Source organism: Lynx canadensis, chromosome E1 (genome assembly GCF_007474595.2).
Source record: "Lynx canadensis isolate LIC74 chromosome E1, mLynCan4.pri.v2, whole genome shotgun sequence".
Classification (NCBI taxonomy): Eukaryota; Metazoa; Chordata; class Mammalia; order Carnivora; family Felidae; genus Lynx; species Lynx canadensis.
Genome location: NC_044316.2, coordinates 39665227 through 39691504, shown reverse-complemented (window position 1 = coordinate 39691504; position 26278 = coordinate 39665227). Strand labels below are relative to the sequence as shown.

Here is a 26278-nt window from a genome sequence, read left to right as displayed (position 1 = left end):
TCATGGAGGCACATTCATTCATTCACTCACTCACTGATGTGTTTACTCATTTATTTATTAGTTTGTTTATTCACCAATATCATCGAGTGCCTTTTGTGTGCCAGGCACTGCAGCAGGTTAAAGATTTTTTTTAACAGTTTTGTCATCGGGGATTTCTTTGAGAATATACTGAAAGCTATAGATATTCTTTCCTCCCCCAGCCCGATAAGCACACACACACTTGCACATAATTCATGAGGTTCCTGGGTCCCCTAAGGCTCATCAGTGGAGGTCCACAAACCCAGTAAGAACTCTCGCTTTACTGAGACGTTGTCTCCTTCCATCCCACCTGCTCTTGTCTCTAGAGCTGGGATAGAAACTGCCTGCTTTCAGTTGACGTAGGGCAGGTTGGTTACCATCTCCATGCCTCAGTTTTCACATCCATAAAGTGGGCACAATGACGGTACCTACCTCATGGGCTTTTTGTGAGGATTTTCTGGAAGAATGCACGTAAGGCCACCAGCACAGAACCTGGCACAGTGCAGGCTCAGGCACAGCTGTGAGTAATATTGGGGGAGCTACCTCTCGTGTGTGGTGATTTGCCATCCACGATGAGGGCATTTTTAGAGGCTTTGGGAACAGACAGACTGGATTCTAACCCTGACTCTGTTCTGTATTATCTCTGTGATCTCGGAGAGTCTGTTTCCCCACTTACATAGTAAGCGTGGGGAACTCTGTTTCTTGCAGTTAATATGAGAACCCAGCAAGTAAATGCACAGTTAGAACCTGGGCTGTAGGTTGCAGGAGACTTCTCTGGTGGAAGTGTCTTTTTTTCTTTTCTGTAGGGAGCTGGAAAAGGAGGAGGAAGGGGAAGATCATCTGAGTGCTAGTGAAAATTCCAGAGGTGGGTAGGGCTCATTGCCCGGAGCTAGGAAAGAGTTGACTAGTCACTGTGTCAGTTTCAAGAGCTCATTCATTTGGCTCATTCATTTGTGTGAATGAAACTTCTCGGGGGAGCCAAGGATGGGGCATGGGTTAAAGAAAGACTTAGTCCTTGAGAGCAAGGAACCTAAAAGCCTAGGTTTTGGAATTAGACACCCTGAGTTGGAGTCCCAGCTCCCACACTGACTAGCATGGAAGAGTTTGGACAAGATCATCTTTTACAAAATGGGGAATGAAAATCCTTACCACATAAGGCCAATGGTAGATAGAATGATCTCATGCAGGCAATGAGTTTAGCTTTGTGGTTGGCACATAGTGCTCTATAAATGGTACAGTAAAAGGGTGAGTTGTTAGGAATTGGAATGAAGTGATGTTGATTTCTCCTCACCTCATCTTCACCCCAGGGAAGAGAGGCCTGCTTTGTGCTCCTGAAACTCTGGGATGTCTTTTTACCTGAGTTTTGTCATTAGGAAGAGTTTACCTGGGGTGATCTCTGGGGGAGGGTGTGTCATTTTGGGGACGGATGCTTAGTTTTGGAGGTATGTGAGGATAGGCCACTCAGGGAGGAGGTGTTTGGAAAATTTCCTTGGATCCTGGGAAGGGGTAGTTTGGTGGTCCTAAGAATGATAGTGCCCTGGTGCAGAGGGCCACACATTACCCCCGAGGATGGTGGACTGTAGGGTCTAGTGTTCCCAGCTGGACGATGAGCTCACATGTGGCAGAAACCCGGGGAAAAGTTCACATTTGGGAGGCCACACGGACCTGGACGAAGAGCAAAACCTTTCAGCGGTTGCCAACGAAGACTGAAGCCTAGAATGTTCCAGATTGCATAAGAATCCCCAGACATCACTCTGTCTTAGAGGTGGTGGCAGATTAAAGCTTCTCCACCCCCAAAAGAGATTTGCCTTAGAGGAATATAGAATGTGAGATTTCTTAGACTTGAAGGTGGTGGGGTGAGCTTCCTCCTCTCTTGACTGGTTGCTATTGACGTTTGGAGGGAATGTAGGGGGTGTGGGCTTGCTTGACAGTAAAGATGGCGGCTGGAGGCCACCTGGCTGACAGCAGGGTCAGAAGTGGGAAGCGAGGAGCTCAAACATGGGCCTCGAGGGACTTCCACCCTATCTGGGGCCCCAGAGAAAAGAGCAGGTGGAACTGCCTACCAGAGTCCCTCATGGAGGCCACCCCTCCTTGGGGTCCCCTGCCATCACACCCCACTGGGAAGAGCAGAGTCAACACTTTGGGCCCTGCTGCTGACCAGTGCTCTTGCCCACAAGGCCTGGCACCGCAAGAACACACCCGAAGACCTGGGTCAGCCACTCTGACAATGGCGAGACTGCCTCCCCTCCCACCACCCCAGATGAGAATGACAGGAAATCGAGAAAGTGACTCCACAGCACAGTCTAGTGGAGGTAGGAGGAATGGCCTCTTAGAGGCCCGGGGGGGGGGGGGGGCAGGTCACGTGACCCTCTGGCTCCATTTCCGCAATTTGGGAAGAGCGATCCTCTCTCCCCGCCCTCGCACAGCGCACAGCGCAGAAGGGCAGTGCTGGGAGAGTCAGGGAGACGGCTCTTCCAACCTCCTCAACTTAGGGCCACAGCGGCCTGCTCTAGGTCATACAGACTGAAAGTGGACCCGGTGCTCAGGCCTCTGGTCCCTGACCAGGTTTGCGCTCCATTCCTGTGTGTTCTCTCTCAGGCAGGGGATGGAGCTGAGAGCCCCAGGGGACAAGCATGAATTTTTTTCCCAACTCACTCCGAGGTTTCTGTCTTATGGGATAGGCCCACCTTGAAACTCTGGGTCCTCGTTAGTTTGTGGGAGAAACTTGACTTTTTATTGTGAGAGGAACTTAACTGTGCCCTGGGAACTCTACAGGCCCAACTGGCACATCTCCCTATGGTTATCGGATCTGGTGAAAGGCCCCTCCCCGAGGCCACAGATGACCTGGTTTGGGCAACGTAGCCAACTAGTCCTATAGGCTAGCGTCAGAGGGGGCAGCCCCAAGGAAGCCTGAGGCCCCGGAGGCTGGACGTCCTGATGTCCCGGCCTGGCCCACCTCACTGAGCTTAGATGTTGCCACAGAGGGGACAAGAGGACGCTAGGGACTCCAGGGCAATGGCCTGGCTTCAGGCAGATAGGACAAACACGAGCAGCTCCTCCTTTGTCCTTTGCTGGGCCAGCACTTTCCTGCCGGGGCCTTCTTGTGAGGCACTATTAGCTGTAGGGCCAGACCGGGGAAAGGAAGCCTTTTCCTTTGAGGTATTCTGACGAACTTTGGGGGCATTTTGGCATGGGAGAAAGGGGAAAAAGACAAGAGAGATAGAAACAAATGCATACAGAGTCAGAGAGAGAGAGAAGACAATGAAGGCCTTGGGCTGGGATTAAGCAGTGAGGATCCTCCCCCCCCTCCCCCCTTCCTTCCCTCCTTCCTTCCCTCCCTCATACATAGTTGTTGAAATTTACATGTGGAGGAACTTGGGGGTGAATTGAGACAGACGGAAACAAGGAGAGAGACAAAGTGGGGGAAAGCAGAGAGAGACCCAGAAGGCGTGTGAGGTTGGGAGAGGGAGCCCTGAGCCCGTGTTCATCTTAGCTCCCACTCACGGCAGGACAAACCGTGTTCCGCCTTCTGTTTGTTTAGCTCTGTGACTGTGCCCAAGACACTCAGCCTCTCTGAGCCTCAATTTAGACACCTGTAAAATGATTTAAAAGTTAGTATCTACCTCATTCAACCATTGTGAGGATTAATTGTGAAGATTACCATAGGGCAGGCAAAGCAATGGGGGTCTTACCTGGAGCCGTGGAAGTTCCTGATGGAAGAAATCATGATCCTCCAACCTTTGTGTCCTCTCCTTCCCGGTCCCACTGAGCATAGGTCCTTGGTCTTACTAGGGGCTCAGCAGACCAGAGGGGTAGACTGATAATAAGAGAGAGGACTGAGAACCCAAGTTGTCCACCAGGTTCCGGGGGAAGGTAGGGGACAGGCACAATGCCACTGACAGGAAAATGTCCCATTAGGTGCTGGTCCTACACCAGCAGCTTTACATTAGCTCTTTTTTTTTTTTTTTTTTTTTTTTTCAACGTTTATTTATTTTTGGGACAGAGAGAGACAGAGCATGAACGGGGGAGGGGCAGAGAGAGGGAGACACAGAATCGGAAACAGGCTCCAGGCTCCGACCCATCAGCCCAGAGCCTGACGCGGGGCTCGAACTCACGGACCGCGAGATCGTGACCTGGCTGAAGTCGGACGCTTAACCGACTGCGCCACCCAGGCGCCCCTACATTAGCTCTTTTAAACCTTGCACTTTGGCCGCACTGGCCTTCTGCCTTTGCAGTCACGTTGCTTCTTCCCACCTCAGGACATTTGCACATGCTATCTATATCTTCCCGAGGACACTTCTACTCACCTTCACTGAAGTGTCTTTTTCTCAGAGAGACCTTCCCCGATCTCCCAGATGGGGTCACACCTTTGTCATGTGCTCCCCATTTTCCTACCAATAGTACTCACCCCAGTTTTGAATTATATACCTTTATTCTTTTTTAAAAAATTTTCTTTGAATATTTATTTTTGAGAGAGAGAGACAGACAGACAGACAGAGTGAGAGCAAGGGAGGGGCAAAGAAAGAGGGAGACACAGAATCCAAAGCAGGCTCCAGGCTCTGAGCTGTCAGCACAGAGCCCAACACGGGGCTCGAATCCACGAACCATGAGATCATGACCTGAACCAAAGTCAGGTGCTTAACCAACTGAGCCACCAGGTGCCCCTATATACCTTTATTCTTGAGGGTCTGTTTTATCCCATAACTGTCCAAGAAGGTAGGTAGGGCTTATGTCTGGCTTGCTCACCACTTTATCCCCAGCACTCAAGACAATGCCTGGAACACAGTAAATATTCAAGAAACGATGAATCCAAACTTACAGTGAGGAAGTTGAGATTCAGCGAGGGGAAGCGACTCTTCCCAAATTGAGTGGGAGAACTTGGCTTCAGACTCAGACCTGTCCGGCTCCAAAAGCTAGTGCCCTGAACCTCTTTGCCAGGTATGCCCTCGCACCCTTGCCCATGACCCCTGGTGTCATGGGGTCTGGTTAAGTGGGGGTGATGGCAGGCACTTAACGTGTGAGGAAAGAATGAGAACAGGTGCAGGCGCCTGGCGCTGAGCCAGCGGGCAGTCCCTGCCTAGATAGGTAATGGAGGGGCGGGCCCCTGCGCCACGCCCAGGCAGCCACGCAGGATGACTAAGGGCCTTCCCTGGGCCCCACCTGGGGCTCAATGACACAGCAAGTCTGGGGTGTGAGCGGCTGGTGGCAGGCAAGCAGCAGGGCTCTTGTGGCCAGTGGAAGCCTGTCCTTGCCCCCTCATCCCCCCAGTCCCCTTAACACCTGCCCTATGGGGACACCTCGCAGGTGGGATCTGGTTCCCTGTCTGTCCCTCTGCCTGCCTGAGTCCCAGCAGCCCCTTCCCTCCCACTCCCCCTCTGCAGGCAGGGCTTGCACCGCGCGGGCTGGAACCGCGGGTACAGGTGGCAGTCTTGCGTGTGGGGCGGCAGAGGCAGGGCCGCTCCTCCTCGGGGCCCTGGGCTGTGTGTGGGCCATTTCTCACTCACCTTCTGGAGGTTTCCTGCAGGAGGTGGTCGAGGTGGGACTCAGAGGGCAGCCCCTGGGCCCTGAGAGGGTGGGAGAGTGAGCCATGTCACATGGCCCAGAAGAAATCGCTCACTAAGGCCAGGGATCTGGCAGCCTCCCCCGTCCCTGAACCGATCTCGCGCAGCCTGGGTCCTTGTGCCAGACAGAGAACTTGGGGGAGGGAAGGGACGGCACCCAGGGGCTCCTGGAGGAGGGCCTCATTTCCGGGCCGTAGGGTGGTCCAGTACAGCAAGCTGCTCTTGGCATTGGAAGTAGAGCCCGATGCGGAGAGGACAGGTAGGGGTGGGGGGCAGGGCTGCACATGGGGAGTAGCTGGGCATTCATCCAGGGACCCCTCCAGACGGGCCTGACGCATGCACTGTCTTTATGGCCCCGACAGCTGTGTATGGAAGGGCTTCTCATGAAGAAACAGGCCAAGGCCCCAGGGTAGGGAGAGTGCGGCCAGGAGGCAGCCCCTTCTCTCTCCACACCACTGCTTCCCTGAGCCCCAGTGAGGAGTGCCAGATGGAGAGAGCAGAGAGAGAGCAAGGGCTCAGGAGAGGGTGGCAGGCACTGGAGATGTGCAGGGGCGGCCCAGATGTGGCAGAAAGGCCTGGACCTCTTAGCACCCAGGGAAGGGAGGGGAGCTGGCAGTGGCCAGGGTTCCTTCAGTGCGGGCAGAAAATTGGCCAGACAAGTCCAAAATTCAGGGGACAGCCAGAGGTGACAGTCAACCTGGAGCACATGGCCTGTTAAGTCCTTGCCTTGCTGGTCCCCTGGGAGTTGGGTGTCCCCACGGGCGACCTGGCCTTCCTGTGTAGCCACAATGGAAGTCTGAGGATTACAGCCTGCAGCTCTGAGCTGAGGGAGGGATAGGGCCAGCCCGGAGCTGGGGGAGCTGAGGAGGTGGCTGGGGGCAGGGTTTGGAGGGCTCGGGAACACGGCTGGGTAAGTGTCGTCTGTCACTAGAGCCATCTGGGCAGAGGTGCCCCCGCTGGGACCTTCTGGTCAGGCAGGCAGGTCTCAACTGCCTCGACACAGTCAGGCACGGACGTTCAGGAGCCCCCAGCACGAATGCATTTGCAGAGGACGCACGCGCAGGGCCCCAGAGTGCTGCTCAGCTAGCTCTTGCCTCCCTGTTCACCCCGGCTGCCCCGACCCCTCCTCCATCCAGCTCGGGCACCGAGACCTGGGCTTTGCATCCCAGAGTGGCAGCAGCTCATGGGGATCAGGGGAGGAGGTAAAAAGGAAGGGGCCTTCCCAGGGCTCCAATCACATGGCAGGTGCTGGGGTCACCAGCAGAGCTTGACGGGAACCAGGGAAAGGTTTACAAAGAACACACTTGCCACTGACTTCAGTCTAAGAGTTTCCTGTGTGTTAGGCATTCATGAAATGCCTTCAATATTTTATGTATCACCTGTTTAATGTTTTATTTAATATTTAATATTGATATTTCGTACTGCCCATTTAAATAGTTAATGCATTTTGGTACATCTGTTCACCTGTCATGTTTTTTAAAAATTTTATTTATTAAAAAATTTTTTAATGTTTATTTATTTTTGATGGGGAGAGAGAGAGAGACAGACAGAGCACGAGTGGGGGAGGGGCAGAGAGAGAGGGAGACGCAGAATCTGAAGCTGGCTCCAGGCTCTGAGATGTCAGCGCAGAGCCCGATGCGGGGCTCGAACTCACAGACTGCGAGATCATGACCTGAGCCAAAGTCGGACGTTTAATTGACTGAGCCACCTAGGCACCCCTAAATTTTATTTATTTAAATTTTTTTTAACATTTATTTATTTTGAAAGAGAGAGAGAGACAGAGCTCTAGGCGGGGGAGAGGCAGAGAGAGAGGGAGACACAGAATGTGAAGCAGGCTCCAGGTTGCGAGCTGTCAGCACAGAGCCCAATGTGGGGCTCGAACCCATGAACTGTGAAATCATGACCTGAGCCAAAGTTGGAGGCTGAAGCGACTGAGTCACCCAGGCGTCCCTTATTTTTTAATTTAGAGAGAGAAAGAGAGAGCGAGCAAGGGAGAGAGGCAGAGGGAGAGAGAGAGAGAGAGAGAGAGAGAGAGAGAGAGAGAGAGAATCCCAAGCAGCTCCATGCTCAGTGTGGAGCCTGACTTGGGGCTCGAACCCACAACCCTTGGATCATGACCTGAGCTGAAATCAAGAGTTGGGCACTCAACCAACCCATTTCAACAAATGCATGTTTATGAAGGAAATCCTTTATTACTCTATTACTAGCAAAAATTGAAAACCAGAATCACTTGCCAGAAATGGAAGGAAATAAATACTTAACTAGACACTGTTGCTTCCTGAAGGTTCTGAGCCCAAGGCCAGCTTTGGTCTGTGAGACAACGGTTGGCAGTTACAGACGGGTGTTGAAGGGACTGTAGAGTCCAGTTGAGATTTTCTCCTTGACTGATCAGAAAATTGAAAAATGGAAAAAGGGAATGTTTTCTTACCATGTGACTCTATTATTTAGCAGGGTCTCTGCATTGCCTAAAAGCATCTCAAGAAGCACTGGTCCTTTGTGAAGCCTAAGCATCCTTTAGCTACAGCACAGAGGTCATTGCCTTTTCCAGAAGCTGTTGCTGACAACCCCGGCCTCTCTCTTTTCACCTTTATTTCTCTTTCAGCTCTTAGCACCTCCTAACTGGAATGACTGGTCGTCGTTCCTTTATTCCATGTGTGTTGGGATCCTACTTGGACGAGACACGGTGCTGGGCACCAGGACAAGTACAAGATGCATAAGCACGGGAAACTGCAATGGAGCGAAGGGCAAAGCCAGAGGGAGAGAACGCAGGAGGGCTTCCCGGAGGAGGGGGCACACAGATGGTTCGCTAGAGATGAGTAGGAGTCTCTGGGTAGAAAAGACGGAGGGATATTTGGACTGGAGCAAACTGGAAGCCCCGAGCATCATCTGAGGTTTGAAGGGTGTTTGGCAGCGTTGCGTGATTTGGTTAGGGGGTCTGGGGAACGGCAGCAGGTCAGGCTGGAATGGAAAGATTGGCCTGGGCCTTGAGTGTCAAGAGTGTGGACCTTCTCTTGGGGGTGAAGGGAAGTCAGTGGAGAACTGTGGTCACACCCAGGTCGGGAAAGACCACTTTCCCCAGGGAGGAGTCCGGACTGAGCCAGGCAGGGAGAGCCGCTGCGAGCTGATGGTAAAGATCCAGGAGGGGGCAGAGTCCAGAGGGCCTCTGGGGCTGAAGGATCAGAGGTGGTGAAACCGTTTCTGGAGCCCTTCTCAAGCGTCTCTTCCTAGGAGATGGGCACACCATTAACATCATCCTTTCACAGAGGAGAGAACGGAGGCACCGAGTAATTACATAACGTGGCAGAGTCACATGTCACACAGCTCGTGAGCGGGCAGCGGGGGTTGCCTCGGGTAGTCTGGCACCAGAGTCCACTGCCTTTCTTACCGCTGTCTCCTGGCCCTGCTCACCAGAACACGCTTCGGACCTTCTGCCAGGAGCAGGGGGCTTGCGCATTCCAGGAGGGCTGGGAAATCGCACATCTCTGTATCCCTCAGGGCTCAGTACGGACTAGGCAGTCAACCAAGGTCAATTCCATACCCGCTGCTGGGCCCTGCTGAAGGATCAGGACAGTGGAGCCCCTTGCCTTCCTGCTCCAAGGTCAGCCAGCCTCAGTACCACTGTCTTTATTCAGTCTTTCTCCCCGCGTCCTTTGTGTGAACACCGCTTGCTATTTCCGAGCGCTGGTGGGCATGTGGCTGTGTTGTGGTCTTTCTGCCATGTCATTTGCTTCCTTCGTCACACTGGGGTTTCTGAGAGCAAGGACCGGGTTCCCCATCAGTCTGGGGCTCCGTGAGGGCAGGGGCTGGGCTTCCCACCATCACTGGCAGCTCTCTGTGGGCTGGGACTGTGCCTCCTCCATCCTCGGGGATGACCCCGTGGTCCCCCAGTCCTAGCCCACCCACAGTGGGCACAAGGTGGGAGCAGGGAGGGGTGCACACAGTGATAACCATCAGTGGGGGAGAAGACTCTACTCCTAGGAGTTCCTATCCCAGAGGGGCTAAGTCTCAGACCTGCTGCCGGGCCGGCTGGAGACCAAACTCCAGGATCTAGGTCACCCCCTTGGCGGCAGAGCTGATTTATGGTCCCCCTGACAGCCTAATATCACCAAATTACCCCACACAATGGAGAGAGGCTGGGCTGCCTCCGGGGAGTCAGAGAAGGACGCTGAGCCTGGGCGGCACTGCCGCCTCCCGATCGCAGACCTCCTTCAGGTCTGTGGGGGGAGGCTGGTGCCGACAGAGGGCACACCCAGGCATGCCACCTTCAGCTGGGGGTATAAGTAAGAAGCCTTGGGGACAGCCCTTTACCCTGCACTCGGGAACTAGCAGCGCTCTGACGACTGCCTCCTATCCCACGAGCTGCAGCAGGGCCAGCCATGAGTTGCAGACAATTCTCCTCTTCTTACCGGAGCCAAGGCAGCTCCAGGGGTGGCGGGGGCAGCATGATGTCCTCGTTCGGTCGCGTCAGCTCCTCAGGGGCCTCTGGAGGAGGGGGCCGATTCAGCTCTTCCAGTAGCTATGGAGGGGGGCGCTCCGGGGCCTGTGGGAGGGGAGGTGGTGGCAGTTTTGGCTCCAGCTACGGTGGAGGATCTGGGGGTGGTTTTAGTGCTGGTAGCTTCGGTGGAGGTTCCAGGCGCTTCGGTGGTGTGTCTGGAGGGGGCTTTGGGGGTGGATCTGGAGGAGGCTTTGGAGGCTCTGGGGGCTTTGGGGGTGGATCTGGAGGAGGCTTTGGTTTTGGTGGCGGTTCTGCAGGAGGCTTTGGGGGATCTGGGGGCTTTGGCGGTGACTTTGATGGTGGTGCTGGTGGTATTCTGGGCGCTGATGAGAAGACCACCATGCAGAACCTCAATTTCCGGCTGGCCTCCTACTTGGATAAGGTGCAGGCACTAGAGGAAGACAACAATAAACTGGAGGGTAAGATCCGGGAGTGGTATAACAAGCAGGGACCCATGGCCTTCCAAAAGGATTACTCCCCCTACTATGACACCATCGAAGACCTCAAGAACCAGGTAGGTGGGGAAACTCTGATCTTTCTCTCCTGGTGTCTCTGTCTCTGTCTCTCTCTCTTTCTCTCTCATACACACACACACACACACACACACACACACACACAGACACTCACATGCTTCTTCAACTTTCAGAGTCTGGGAAGAAGAGAGGACAGGCTTAGGTTAGCATGGGGGAGCCTGGGACTGGTTGTGGGGGGTCTCCTCTTGGCCTGACCCTAAGTTGGGAATGGAGAGACAGTGTGGAGGGAGCACAGTGATGGAGGCACTGCCCTGGGAGCCAGTGATGCAGTCCTGGGTCTGCCATCAATTCACTATGCCCTCTCTGGGAAACCTGATGCCCTCTCTGGATCTGTTCTCCTACACATTTAATGCATGGGATGGGCAGACCAGCTCTTGTCCCTGTTGGTTCGAAACTTCTGTAATGATATGAAAAAAAAATCCTGTTTGGAGCAGATCGTGTGGCTCAAGAGAGGAGGTAATCTGTGCGTGTCTCTCCTCTCATTCTTTAAGAATTTCGAACTTTCTAGTTTGGGAAACTTAGAAGTTGTATCTCTTCCTTCCTACTTCTCTTGGGCTCCTAGAGGGGCCTGTCCTGGTCTTTCCAGTTGGACGCAGACACACATGCTGGTTGTTTAAGGGGATGAAGAGGATCTAGAACTCCAGGGATGGAAGTAATCTACTTTTCCATACCCCCTACCTGCCCTTATCTACTCATCCTCCTACCACCCATTCATCTATATACCCACTCATCCATCCAGCCATGTTTCTATCTATCCACTTATTCATCCACTCAATCTAGTGAATGACCACCCTCAGTGTTGCCTCCGGCAGACAAAGTGATGTACCAGACTTAGTCTCTGTCCTTGAGGAGCTCTCAGTTTAGCTAATTTGCCAAATGAATGAATGAATGAATGAATGTAACACTGAACATCCTTGCTGAAGTCTGTGAGGGGTATGTGCCAGGTACCAGCTGTTGGAAGCTTCTCCTATGTTTTAATAATCTTCCCGGATGGGGCCATCATCTCTTATGGCTTTGCCTGGCCTCTTGCCTTCCCAGCAGTGGGTCATAGCAGAGGAGCATGGGCTCCATGCCATCTCCTCTGTTTTTAGATTCTGGACACCACAGTGGGCAACCATAAGACTCTCCTGGATCTTGACAACATTCGCATGACATTGGATGACTTCAGGATGAAGTGAGTCTGGCTGCCACTCCCTCTGCTGTCAACAATCTTTCTCCACCCCCTAGTGCTCTAAATGTCCCAGTAGGGACTTGTGCCCTCTTGCTCATTCCTACCCATGGCTGGTCTGCAGGTATGAGATGGAAAGCACCTTGCGACAAGGAGTGGAGGCTGACATCAATGGCTTGCGGAAGGTGCTGGATGATCTGACCATGCAAAAGTCTGACCTGGAAATGCAGTATGAGTCTCTGCAGGAGGAACTGATTTTCCTCAAGAAGAATCATGAGGATGTATGATACTGGCTACTTATGGCTTATTGAGGAGTGGGAGGAATGGAAGTGCAGAGACAATGGGGGGACAGCTATGGGGCATTGCCTGGGAGACACCCTCTCCGTGACTTTTGAGGACACTCTCCCAGTGCCTCCTTAGCAGTGCCTATGGTGGTGGTTGGGCTTTGCCTTCCCAACTGTGCCCCTTTTTTGTACCTCTGGGAAAGCAGGGAGGGCTAAAATGTGGTGGAGAGGATCCTACCCCTTGACCTCATAGACCCATCATCCCTGGCAGGAGATGAATCAGCTGACTGGGCAGAACTCTGGGGATGTCAACGTGGAGATGAATGCTGCTCCTGGCAAAGATCTCACCAAGATCCTCAATGACATGCGCGAGCAGTACGAGAGGATCAGTGCTAAGAACCGTAGGGACATTGAAGAGCAATATGAGACTCAGGTGAGCAGAGCGGGCTGCCCATTCAACCTTCTCTCCTTCTTCCATGCATCCCTCCATTCCTCCACCCCATCCCTCTCTCCTCCCACCCCTCCATCTCTCGGTTCAGCTGTCCTCCATCCAGCTTCAGTCATTGCCCACAAACATGATTACTGAGTGGCTTGTCAGTGACAGCTTTATGTGAAGTCCTAATGTCTCAGACATGAGCCAATAAGATTGCTGCTCTCAAGAAGCTCACAATTTATTACATGTGTGAACAAAGGCAGAGCATGAACAACTCATGTAAATCTACGTGCTATCAGACCCCCCAGTAGAGGTGCGTGGTGTGCCTCTTATACCACACTGAGCTCTCTGATGTCTTCCTTTCTCCTTGAGCCTCCAGAGCCTACCACACGACCCTGGCATATGAGGGCATGATCTCTAGTGTGTGTGTGTGTGTGTGTGTGTGTGTGTGTGTGTGTGTTTGGGGGTCGGTTTGAAATGAGGTTAGAAAGGTGGTTTGGGGACAAGTGTGAAGAATCTTAGAGCCTTGCTGAGAGGGAATGTTAAGTTGAGAGAATTGGATTACTCTGGCTGGCTAGCAGACCCAGGACTCAGGATAACTTGTCTTTGGTTTTGGCTCACTCTTGGTCCTGGAGGCAAAGGTCCGGGTGAGTGGGGCAGAACCTTCTCCATTGCAGCTTCTGGTCCAGACTGGTTCTCACTGAGTTCTTGGGTTTTCAGATGAGCCAGATGGAGCAGGAAGTGACGAATAGTGGCCGGGAGATGGAGTCCAGCAACAAGGAGGTGACCCAGCTCCGGCACAGCGTCCAGGAGATGGAGATTGAGCTGCAGTCTCATCTCAGCAAGGTTGGCCGTTCTGCTCTAGAGCCTCTGCCAACGTGAGGCACAGGAGGCTTGACATAATCCCCAGGAGTGGGAAGGGGAGGAGCTATGATGTAGCATCCCTCTTATAGCCTCCTCATGCCCCCTAGAAATCGGCCCTGGAGAAGTCCTTGGAAGACACCAAGAACCGCTACTGTGGCCAGCTGCAGCAGTTGCAGGAGCAGATCAGTAACCTGGAGGCTCAGCTCACTGAGATCCGGGGAGAGATTGAGTGCCAGAATCAGGAATACAGCGTTCTGCTCAACATCAAGACACGGCTGGAGCAGGAAATTGCGACTTACCGCAGCCTCCTTGAGGGTGGCCAGGAGGACTTGTAGGTGCCCCAGGATTCTGTGGAATCCCTAGGAATTTATAAGTCCCTGACATTTCATCTGTCTTTCTGGACACAGGCAGTTGGGAAAGTTCCTGTACACAGGGTCTTATGGGTTGAGGACTTCTTCATTTGGTGGGGGAGCTCAGGGCATCTGGGCTTTGGGAAAGGAGGTTGGTAACAATGAGAAAAGGGACTACTCCTTGTTCCAGGGAGAGGGAGGCTCTCCTTTCCAGCTGTGGTGCCAGCCTAGTCTGTCCTCTAGCTTGCAGAAGGAAAACTCAGGAAGATTCACATTTGGGTCTTGACTCTGTCCAGGTCCATCCTTGTATATGTAGTGGGGTCTCTCATTTTCTCTCTGTGTTATCTTTCATTCTCAGTGAATCTCATGAATCTGGACAAAGGCGCTCTGGAGGTGGCAGAGGAAGTGGATATCACGGTGGAAGTGGAGGCAGTCATGGAAGAGGATCCTGGGGAGGAAGTGGAGGTAGCCATGGAAGAGGAAGTGGAGGCAGCTATGGAGGAAGAGGTAGTTCTGGAGGAGGAAGTGGAGGTAGCCACGGAGGAGGAAGTGGTGGCAGCTATGGTGGAGGAAGTAGTTCTGGAGGAGGAAGTGGAGGCAGGGGAGGAAGTGGTGGCAGCTGTGAAGAAGGAAGTGGATCTGAGGAGGAAGTGGTGGCAGCTACGGAGGAGGAAGTGGATCTGGAGGAGGAAGTGGCGGCAGCTACGGAGGAGGAAGTGGATCTGGAGGAGGAAGTGGCGGCAGCTACGGAGAGGAAGTGGATTGAGGGATAGTGGGGCAGCTACGGAGGAGGAAGTGGATCTGGAGGAGGAAGTGGCGGCAGCTACGGAGGAGGAAGTGGATCTGGAGGAGGAAGTGGCGGCAGCTACGGAGGAGGAAGTGGATCTGGAGGAGGAAGTGGCGGCAGCTATGGAGGAGGAAGTGGAAGACCATCTCAGTCCCAGTCCTCTTCCTCAAAATCTGGTGAATGTGATGATACACAAGGTAAGGGACAACTCTAGCTCATGGGGTCAGGGAGGCACGGGTGTTAAGCTGTCATGGTACCACCCCTTTTTGAGTATCTTTGAGCTTCTCTAGGGGATACATACTCTGAACAGAGCTAGATTTTAGGGAGGTCTCTAGTAAGGTGTTATAGACTTGCCCTTATTTATTAATTAGCATTAATTTTGACAAACCTTTGGGTGAGGCTAAGACCAAATCTACATGGCCTGAGTCTCCATAGCTTAGGAGTTTGGTTGGAAATTGTGCATTATCTTATATATTTCCCATCACATCCTATGAGGTGGTATTATTATTCCCATTTTAGAGATAAGGGAAATGAGGTTCAGAGAAGAGAAGTAGCTTATTCAAGGCCATACAATCAATAAATGAGGAACTCAGCTCTGTGGGTCTCCACAGCCAATACTTTCCATCATCATGAGGATGGGAAGACCTGGATTGGCAACATTTCAGGTAGAAAAGAGGTTCAGGTACTGTAGTCAGTGGTTGGCTCATACAAGTCAGTTATATGGTGCAACTATCTAAAGGGGCATACACTGAACAGAAAAGTCTAATGTAAGAGTCACACCGTGAAGTGGTCTCTAGGTCAGAGAAAGTTTCCCCTTGTGCATGTTGAATTTTATGAATTATATGAAATTGTAGTAAAAAGTCTGGGTAACATGACCGGGGATGTTTAGCTCAGAGAAACCTTGAGGTGCATGGAAGCTGTCCTTGTCTAGGGTGTCTGGTGTGGTTTTGTGCAACAAGAGGAACCACAGGGCCATGGATGTGCATGTATGGGCAGAGGCTGGGCCATCCTTACCTCAATATCCAAGAAATGTACTAATAAGGCTATTGAATGGAAGAGGGACCAGGCTCATGAAACTTCATCTTCAGAAATGGGAGAGTATCAGTCAGGGCTGCTGCAGGAGAGCTTTAGGAATTGGATGGGGGCCACTAGGACCCCAAGGTCCTTCCAGCTCTTTGAGCTCCAGTCTCCTCGCTCTCAGTTTGCCTATCTTTCTCTAAGTCTTGGCTTCTCTGTCTCGTGTTCTAAGTCCTCCCTTCTCACCCTTACCTCTCTTCCATCTCTCTACAGGCTATCAGATTCGATACTAGAGCTCCTGTAAGTGTTTTTGGCTCCGCCTCAGCTGAGTGTCCCCCAGACGGGCAGCCCCCCGACAAAGCCTGCTTATTGCCTTCTGACATCAAGGATGGCTGGCAACGAGTCCCAGGGCTCATTTGGGACTGGGCTGAATGGGCATGTGTGCCTCTGGCTGCTCACTGGCTCCCTCCCCTAGGAGGGTTGGGGAGACCTCTCTTCCAACTGTCTGGTCTGGGGGTGATCCCACTTCCTGCCTGATCTCAATTTCCCAATAAAGCTTTCCTACTGCAAATCAAACTTGGACTTTGACCCATTTGTTCTTTGGGATTAAGAAGGGACAGAAAGGAGGTGAAGGGAGAATCAACTGAATCCACTTTGCAAAGTGTTGGTCAGGTTTTCCATCAGTTGACTTTTGCTTGTAACAAAGCAACCCACGATTTAGTGGCTTAAAATAATAATCATTTATTTAGCTCATGATTTTGCAGTTGGTAGTTTAGACTGGGCAGTTCCATTTTCCTTCAAGCATCTGTGGCCAACTGCAATTTGGCTAGCTGCTCTGCCTCTGGGGCTTGGCTACATGCTGCCTGGGGGTGCTGGGGGTGAATGACACACATACTTCTCATCCTCCAGTTGGCTAGCTCAAGCAAGTGTCTCAGGAGAGTGAGTGGTAGTGTGCAAGGCCTCTTGGGGCTTGGGCTCAGAGTAGTCACTTTGGCTCTATCTTACTGCCCAGAACAACTCCCAGCCTTGGCCAGATTCAAAAGCAGGGGAAATAGACTCTTCTCGATGGGAGGAGCTACAAAATCACAGGGCAAGGACATGGATATAGGGAGGGCAATGACTGAGGCCAGTTTTTGCAAACAATCTGCCATAGCCTATTAGCAGGTCCTGTGTCTGGTACAGAGAGAAAGAAGGCAAACACCGTGTGGTTTTTGCTTTGGAAGATTTCACAGATGGCAAAAAATATAGCCCAAATAAAAGAGCTCCAAGGCAAAGTAAGGGATATTGTATATCCCTTGACATATATCCCTGTCAACAATGTTGACAGCAGCCAACAATGTTCTCCAAAGATTCTGATGAGCCTGATATAGAATTACTTTTCCTGACAAGGGATGGACAGCCCCTCAGCCTGTGTTCCGGATATTATCACAGCTGATGTTAAACCCCCCAAAGCTTGGAAGCTTAAAACAATAACATTGATTTGGGGGCTTGGTGGGGACAGCTCACCTCTGTTCCACTTGGTGTCATTGTGCCTCACAGGCTGGAGTCATTTGAAGTCTTACTCACCTGTCTGGCACCTGGACTGGAAAGACTCAAATGTGGGGGCTGGCCCTGCAGGGGCTCCTCAGTAGCTTTGTATGGAGATTCTCAGTGTGACCCTTCCAGCAGGGTAGCTTCAGGGTAGCCAGAATTCTTACATGCTGGAAGAAGTTGTTTTGCTTTATTATCTAGACTTGGAAGTCATGCAGGGTTCCCCTCTGTTGTAGTGCTCAGGCCTGCTTAGATCCAAGGGAGGAAGCATAGACCTTGCAGGGGGCAGGATTCTAAGATGACCCCAGTTATTCAATCAAACATGAACCTAGGTATTGCTGTGAAGGGATTTTGGAGAAATAATTAAGGTCTCTACTGTGTTGACCTTAAGATAGGGAGATTATCCAGTGGGCCTGACATAATCATATAAGCTCTTTAAAAGGAGAGAGTTTTCTCTGGATGATCATAGAAGAGGAAGTCAGAGATGTGAAGTGCAAGATTTCGATTTGCCATTGCTGGCTTGAAGATGAAAAGGGGCATATGGCAAGAAATGTGGGTGGCCTCTAGAAGCTGAGAGCCACCCAGAAAAAGGGGACCTCGGTCCTCCAGCTGCAAAGAACGGATTTTTTTCCAAAAACAAGAAAGAGTTTGGAAGCAGATTTTCCACCAGAGTCTCCAGATGAGGACTCAGACTGGCCAACATCTTGATTTCAGCCTTGTAACACCCTTCACAGAAAACACCTGCAGAGCTGTGAGCTAATAAATGGGTGCTGTTTTAAGCTTCTACATTTGCAGCAATTTTTAAAGCAGGAATAGAAAACAAGTACAGATCCCATATCAAGATGGAGGAGTGTCAATGTCACATTGAAGATCAGCATGTGGAATGGGATATAGTGATCTTTGGAAAATACACTTTTAAAAAACACATTTAAAAAAACCACACTTTATTTATTTGTTTGGAGGTGGGGAGAGGGGCAGAGAGAGAGAAGGAGAGAGAAAATCCCAAGCAGGCTCCATGCTGTCTGCCCAGAGCCCGATGTGGGGCTCAATTTCACGAATCATGAGATCATGACTTGAGCCGAAATCAAGAGTTGGATGCCTAACCGACTGAGCCACCCAGGCGCCCTGGGAAAGCAAAATATGCCACAGATTGGCCAAATTATTGGGGGAGAGGTTGCATAAAGGTAAATTTAGGACAACAAGTGACACGGAAGCTCAGGAAAACCCAAGACCCTGGGGTTTATGAAGACGGAAGCTGGATAGTGTCTCTGGGTCCAAGATGGCTCTAGCAAGTTGCTGGAGCAGTGAGAATTTGTGATCATTTCGCTAGTGCTCCACCCTTACTGTGCCACTGGTTACTCTCGTCTCTGGTTCTTTTCCTGCTTCCAGCTGTCTTCCTCTCCTACCACTTTAATCTTCTCTCTACCTTTCTACCTCAAGATTGTCCATCTTGAGTCTGAGGCTTCCCAAGGGAGAAGCCAGAACCTTGCTTTCCCAACCTCCCTTGCAGCTAGGGCACGTGCATGTGACCCAGCTCTGCCAATCAGGTGCTCCCACACAAGACTTTGATTTGAACGTGAAGGAATCTAATATGGCAGGAACAGAGCTGGGGCAGAGACACACAGGGGATGTTTACTGAGGCCACAGTAGTGGTGGCCCTGCAGGGATATGCAGTGCTCAACATGAACAGTTTAAGCTGCAATGTCTGTCCAGCAGCAACAGCCGTGGTGTCTTCCTGGCAAAATCCTTTAGAACGATTTGAGCATTGTTTCTGGTTGCATATACTCCAAGTCTGATTCTCTGCATATCCTGGGAAAGATGTACTTCTTTCTCTGTAGATGAAAGCAAACACATTCTGTTATTCTTTGCTCATTGGGATAAGGAAAGAAGAGTTTTCCACATCAGGGGCCAGAGACTATGGTGATCTGTTCTAGTACGTAGACCAAATGTGGGTCAGTGATTGCTATTGGAATAGCCATGTGATAAATTGTAAAATAACCATCCCCTCACATCTGTTTGTATTCTACACAGGGAAAATGGCAAGTTAATTGGGAAGTGATCAGAGGCATCAACTCTGAATTTATCAAATCTTTTCTGAGGTGCTAATCTCTGTCATTCTCTTAGAAATGTCGTGTTATTGGCTCTTCTTTCCACACTAATCTATACTCCATGGATCAGGGAGCCATTTTTTGACTATATAGATTCCATTGCAGACACTAGGAAATAACCACAAGATGGGTCTAGGGTACTACTGAGCTCACGAGAAGCAGACTTAAATCAAAACTCCATTTGTGGGGCACCTGTGTGGCTCAGTTGGTTAAGCATCTGATCTTGATTTTGGCTCAGATAGTGATCTCACAGTTTGTGGGTTTGAGCCCCGCGTCAGGCTCCATGCTGACAGTGCAGAGCCTGCTTGGGATTCTCTCTCTCCCTCTCTCTCTGCCCCTCCCCTGCTCGTGCACCACCCCCTCTCTCCTTTTCTCTCAAAATAAATAAATAAACCTAAAAAAACCCCTTAACTTGCTATCTGATCCTCTGTATTGGTCAGGTTCTCAGGTGCAACCAACAAAAGCAACTTTGCCTATTTTAACAAGTAAGGGATTTATAAGAGCTCCTGATACTTTGAAGAATCATCAGGAGACAATTAGGAAACAAAATTGGGTCTGAGTTTCTAATGCCTCCCAAAATGACACAGCAGAATGGGTCTGCCAAGGGCATTGCTGCCTCTGGCATGAGTAGGGAGTTTCCAAGTCAGGATGTGGCCTGCTGAATTAAGAAACAGCATCCACAGCTAGAGCTTCAGAACCAGGCTGTCTCTGCCATCGAGCCAGCAAACTGGATGTCCCAAGTGGAGCCCATTTCTTCATATACCTCCCTTCTAAGTTAAGGATCACATGGTGCAGAACCTCATTTCAATGGCAAAGGAGGCTGGGAAATGTAGTTTTTGGATGTACCTGGGAAAGAATAGTGATCAAAATGACAGATATAACATAAACACGCATAAACTTCCAGTCTTGAACCACAGTGTTGTGCTGCTAACCTCCAATTTTCAGGGATTAGAGTTAGTGTGGAGCCAGCGTCCAATAATCCATGAAAGTCTGGGTACTTTTCTCCCCCCAGGACATAGCTACTCTTGTAAATGCCCACAGGTTCCTATGGGGAAGCTTAGGAGGTAGACATACAGTATGTGCTTATAATTTATGGCAGAGTCCTTCCTCAAGGGTACCCAGACTTCCTTTTATTCAGAGTTCTCTGCATCTATGAGATAGTTCTGATTTAGGAATTCAATGAGTCTGTCATTCTCCATTATGGGGCTTAAGACAGGCCTATTCTTGACCTAAAGGTTTCTTTTTGGAGTGTGGGGTAGGGAAGTGGGGCAGGTATGGAAGACCCACTTGCTGATATCAGTCCCACATCCTTCTAGTAAGCATTCCTGTACTCTAAAGGCCAATAATCTTAGAACTATCTTTCCCAGACTCCCTTACAGCTCTGGCTGTAGGAGAAATTTAGGTTTCTCCCAACACATACACTTCTGTGGGACATGAATCGAGTGGGGAGAGGTCTGGAGTGGAGAGTGTTTTTGCCGGTATAGATCTACCGGGTATGACATGGTCCCGGAGTCAACAGAACTATTTCTGGCTTACAGATTCCCAAGGTTTCTGATTGTGGCAACCAGGAGCTCCCTTTCAGTCTGGTTCTGTGGTGTTAATCTGGGAGCTATTCCCAGGGGCCCAATCCAGAGTCTGTTCCTCCAAGCTTCTTATGATTTTGTAAGCACCTAATGCTCTGTATTAAATTCCTTTTGGTTAGGAGGAAAGTGAGATTTGTTTCTGTTACTTAATACTGAATCCTGACTGAATCAAGACCTTGGTGGGCGGTGCATATATTTTGGTCCTAGAAACCCATGAACAACTGACCATAATCAGGGATCCCTAGAGATTTTATCATTCTACCTTCTGTTCTAGCCTGCTAGCATTGAAATGCCCCTACTTGTCCTCTGCCACATAGAATCCCATTGTTATTGAAGTAGAAATTCTCATTCAGCTGTATCATCTCTTACTTGCGTCCTCAGAGAATACTGCTGCTGCGCTTTTCAAAGATGCTGGGTTCCCTCTTGTCTAGGTATTATTATTATTATTATTTTGGAGAGAGAGAGAGCAAGCAAGGGAGAGGGGCAGAGGGAGAGAGAATCTTAAGCAGGTTCCATGCTTATCGCAGAGCCCAATGCGGGACTCAAACCCACAACCCTGGGATCATGACCGGAGCTGAAATCAAAAGTTGGACAGTCAACTGAGTGAGCCACCCAGGTACCCCTTGTCTAGGTATTTCTTAATTTCCAGAGTCTATACAGTGTCTTCTGGGCTCTCATAGTTGGAGAGTTGTTGGATACATTCCACGAGATAACTCCACTCCAACATTTCTGTTTCCCTAACTGGTTGTATTCCTTCTTCCTTATTACAACAGGGGTTTTCTGGAAGCTCAGCTTTATTTCGTATGGGCCACCACTGAGTTCAGTGTCTGCCACTCAACTGAGCAGGTATTTAGACCCACTTCCAGATATTCAAGCTAATAGCTGAACGGTGACTCTCCGGTGAATGCCTCCATATTGATTAATTCAGCCTGATCAAAAATTAGAATTAATTCTCAAACCCAGTGTTTACATTTCTGCTGATACAGTGGGTAAGCTTTTGGGTGAGCCTTTTTCTCCAAGCTTTGACTTGATAACTGACCTTCTCTTCCAGAGATCTGACTTACTTATAACTTTGGAGGCTATAAAGGCTGTAAAGGGTGGTAGGGTGGAGTGTAAAGATAATTTGGAGTTTGGGGTACTTTAAGCCAACAAAATCCTCTTATATTTCCATTCCAATTCCGTGAGTGCTCCTGTTTCCCGATCAATGGCCTAACTTTTACATAAGAGACTTAGCAAGGCTGTGATTTCAACCGATGCTGTAACGTGGCAATTTGGGGAATTCAGCTTTGAGATGAAATCTTCACTCCTTCAGCCTGGAAAGTACAGGAAATAAGAGACCTTTTTAGCGTAACCATGGAAAGTCCCTGGTGTTCTGATTGCCCATAAAGTCCAGGACCTGGGAATTTGAGAAAACTACCCTAAGGTACTTCTCTAAGCTCTCCGGTACAGTTAGAAGAAAACTAGACAACCCCTATCTCATCACTACATGCCTTGGGCTTCCAAAGCCCCATATTTTAATAACAGTTGGATGTTCATTGCCTTCAGACCCATCTAGGTCAGATAACTATTTTGAATCTCATGTTACTCCTTCAACAATCTTTATGGGGTAAAAATGTAATTAAGTTGCTTCTCTGCCAGGCACTGTTCATTGAACCAATGAGGCAAACATTCTTGCCTACCTGGAGCTTACATTATAGGTAGGGGGAGGGGAACACAATAAATGTAACACATCAATAAATTATTATCATATATTTTGAGGTGGAAAGTGCAAAGAGAAGCAGGGAATGGTGAGGGGGGCGTTGGAATGCGTGGTAGGGAGGGAAGGATGGCAAGGGTAAACAGGGTAGCCAAGGTCGGGTTAGTCAACAGGGTGAAATATAAGCAATGACCTGACAGAGCAAGGGAGATAGACAGTCAGGTGTGTGGCAGGAGATCAATCTGGGCACAGTGCATGAGGGTGTGAAGGCCCTAAGGTGGGAAGGGAACATATTTGGCATATGATTGGGTTTTATTTATTTATTTATAAGTTTATTTATAAGTTTATTTACTTATTTTTGAGAGAAAGAGAGGGAGCACAAGCAGGGGAAGAGCAGAGAGAGAGAGAGAGAGAGAGAGAGAGGGAGGGAGACACAGAATCCGAAGCAGGCTCCAGGCTCTGAGCTGTCAGCACAGAGCCCGACGTGGGGCTCAAACCCACGAACCGCGAGATCGTGACCTGAGCCGAAGTCGGACGCTCAACCGACTGAGCCACCCAGGCGCCCCATCAAGCAGGGTTTTTACCTGCACGGATCAGAAGCCACACTCGGAAGCCAGTTTGTTAAGGTGGGTCACAGAGTCCCTGGGAAGAACTCCCAGGGAACGAGGACTGCAGGCTGTGCAGCCGGAGGAAGCCTCCCTCTTGCACCATCTGCGGGCACCGATTCAGCGGCATGTCGCACTCGAAGCTGCCGCTAAGGCCCTGGCATGGCTGCTGCTAGAAGCTGGGTGTCTCTGTGGCCGCTCCTGCCAGAGTGGATCCCACGGGGCACATCCCTCTTTAGATCATTAGCTCTCGGCCCGCGGGCTTATGCCATGGGTTTGTTTGGAAAGGTTCTGGTCATGCGGCTGTGTTCCTACTGCAAGGGAGCCTGGAAGGCTATACGCGTGGGCGGGTGGAGAGGGGGGTGGGGGAGCACAGCCACCATACGGAGAATTCCTTTGCAAAGGAGCCGGATGACCAAGAACAAGAGAAAGGGGCAGGGACAAACAATTATCAAGCACTTACAGTGGACAAGACGCTGTGTCAAACACTTCCCATATATATGACCTTTGTTAGTCCTCGCTGCAACCTCCTGATGCTGTTTATTTTTTCATTTCCTCATGACAAAACACGTTCCGTTCCGTCGGGTTAAATCGCTTGCCAAAAAAGATCACGTAGCTTCTAAGCGGCAGAGCCAGGATGTGAACCTAGAAGTCAGTTCCAGCAAAGCGGAGGTTACCATGCCCATTTTACAGAAGAAGAAACTCCAGCTCAGAGAGGTTAAGCAACTTGTCTGAGGTGACACAGCTTGTAAGTGACTGAGCTAGGACTCAAATCCAGTTTGGCCTGGCTCCGAAGCTGGTGCTCTTCCTGCCCTGTCTGGCCTCACACGATGATTGAGCTCCCACTGAATTCAGAGACAAGCAGAAGCAGAAGCTTGCCTGTAAGGCTTGTCGCAAATGCCCCGTGTGGGCAGCGATGCTGGCATAAAGCGCAGAGAAGATGGGCAACCTCACACATGGAGATTCTTTCCTGGGACCTCAGATCCCCCCCCCCCCAGAAGGCCCTGGGTCTGTGCTTGCCGCAAGGAGGAGTGGGTAAACGAGAGAAGAGAGCGAAGGAATGAAGAGTGATAGCTGGATGGTCTTGGAAAACCTTTGTGACTCCAAAGCTCATGACTCGCCAGCTCCCTGACCTCACGAGGCCCCCTGCCCCAAGGCTGTCCTATGTGTGGGGGCCGCTGGCCTTCCTGGCCCAGGGCCCGGGTGCTGTCCCCCCACCTCAGGCCTGGACAGGAACAACGTTCCCTTCTCTGTTCCCTTACTAGACTGGGAACCATTGGGACTGTCTGGGGACTCTCACGATGAACACCGGCGCCAGGTAGGAGGCAGGAGAGACGGTCCGGCCTGAGGTTAGGAGTTAGTGAGGAGAGGCGAGGTGAGGGTGGGAATCTCGAAGCTGCCTCCTTATGGGCCTCCAACTATTTTCATCTCCTCCTGAGACCGTTTCATTCAATGGTTCATTCATTCAACAAATCTGTATTCAACAAATTCTGTATTTGGGCTGGAAGGAAATAAAACTGTGAGGAAAACAGATGGAGTGTCTCTGCCCAGGGGGCTCACGGCCAGGTGCGGGAGGCAGACAGGCAGGCTGGTAATCGCGGTCTGGTGCGGTGAGCAAGGTCCGTGCCGGGAGGAGCCCAGGGCTTTGAAAGCATGGCCTCCTGACCCGGCCCTGGTGGCCTGGGAGGTTCCTATGACAGGCGTGTTCAGGGATGTTCCGCGTGCCACTCTTTCTCAAGACACAACCATGAGAGGTAGATGCCGTTGCTTCCGTTTGCAAATGAGGAAACTGAGGCTCAGGAAGGGAAGTCACTTGCTCAAGTCACACATACCAAGGTTGGCCTGGCTCCGAATTTTGCCCTCTCAGCACTGGCCTCTAACAATTGTTAGCACCTTCTAAGGTCAGAGGTGGGCTTCCGATGGGCAGAGCTATTTTGAGACAACCGTGCAAACAAGCAAGAGCGAGCTCTTCGGTCTCTGGCCTCAGTTTCACCCCCACAAGCACCCTCTCTGAGCTTGTTAAAGGAATGAGTGAGTGAACAGCTATGGAGGGGATGAGGGCATTGGACCAGATTGTGCCTAAGGATCCCTCTTCCCCAAAGAATCTGCTTCTGACCTTCATACCTCATCAGATGGCTTTGACCCTCCTGAGAGTTCTGGAATCTCTTGCCCAGGAGTCTCTCGATCCACCTTTGCCACCAGCACCCTCAGCCTCAGGGACATGCCATTCTCACTTGGACTCAGGCCAGACCCAGTGCAACACGATCCTTTTCCTGTCTTCCCCTCAGCATGACTAACACATGTTGGGGATTGTTGGAAGGAACTTTTGTCAGGACAGGGAAACCTCAGGGAAGTGAATCAAGAGAGCACAAAACCCATAAGAATGGGTCAAGTCTGAGACAGACTCAAAGGTGGAGTGGAGGTGGAGAGAAAGTTGGCTCCTCCAGGCTCCCTGTTCATTGGGAGCCCCAAGTGGAGCCCCTGTCTCCCTTTATCAAGTCATCGTCCCCTTCATTCAACACGTACTCATGGAGGCTGCTTGTTGGTGGGACCACAAGAGTGATCCATGAAGGGTCTGCCTCGTCGGGTCTTGTGGAGAAGACCAATGAGGACCAGAAACCACAGTGCCGGCACAGCGTGCTGAGTACCTCCTGGGGGAATCTGGGGGCTTGGGCACACACTGGGGGTGCCTGACTTAGTCCTAGGAGTCAGGGGACATTCCATGGAGGAAGCGCTGGGCTGAGACCCGAGAGATGATTGGGTTTATCCAGGTTATAGTTGATGGAGGTGTGTTGTTACCAGAGTGCATGCGTGCTGGGGCGGGGTGAGTGCTTTGGGCAGGGGGACCTACATCGGTCAAGGCCTGGAGGTGGCGCTGTGGCACAATGGAGGACCTGGAACATGCTTCCTGGGGCAGTGTGATGAGGGGCTGCTGAGAGGCGAGGGCGAGGGCGAGTTGGTGGAGACGTTGAGGTGCGAGCTTGTAGAACGTTCACACGTGTTCAAGTGTGACATGCAAGAATGGGGCTGGGGCAGAGGATCCCGGCTCTACTGGTTAATGATTCTGAAATGCATTAATTTCAAAGAAAACCTGCATTTCCCAAGCTTTCTGCTCCCTGTGGGGGCCTCCTATCTCTCTCTCCAATGTCATGGTTCCCCCTCTGCCCCAGGGGAAAGCTACTCTCATTTTCTCTTGGGTCTGAACTCCAGGAAAGCCAAATCTTCTTTTCTTTTCTCTTGGTTCCC

The 26278-nt window shown here is 50.9% G+C and overlaps 1 protein-coding gene across 1 annotated transcript; it reads left to right on the top strand.

The window, feature by feature from the left end:
• Positions 1-9955: 9955 nt before the first annotated feature.
• KRT9 (keratin 9) lies at positions 9956-16037 on the top strand. The gene is made up of 10 exons (XM_030296162.1): positions 9956-10588; positions 11699-11781; positions 11900-12056; positions 12331-12492; positions 13213-13338; positions 13464-13687; positions 14065-14318; positions 14354-14443; positions 14481-14690; positions 15784-16037. The coding sequence occupies exons 1-10, from the start codon at positions 9956-9958 to the stop codon at positions 15801-15803; spliced, it is 1959 nt and encodes a 652-aa protein (XP_030152022.1). The 3' UTR covers positions 15804-16037.
• Positions 16038-26278: the final 10241 nt, after the last annotated feature.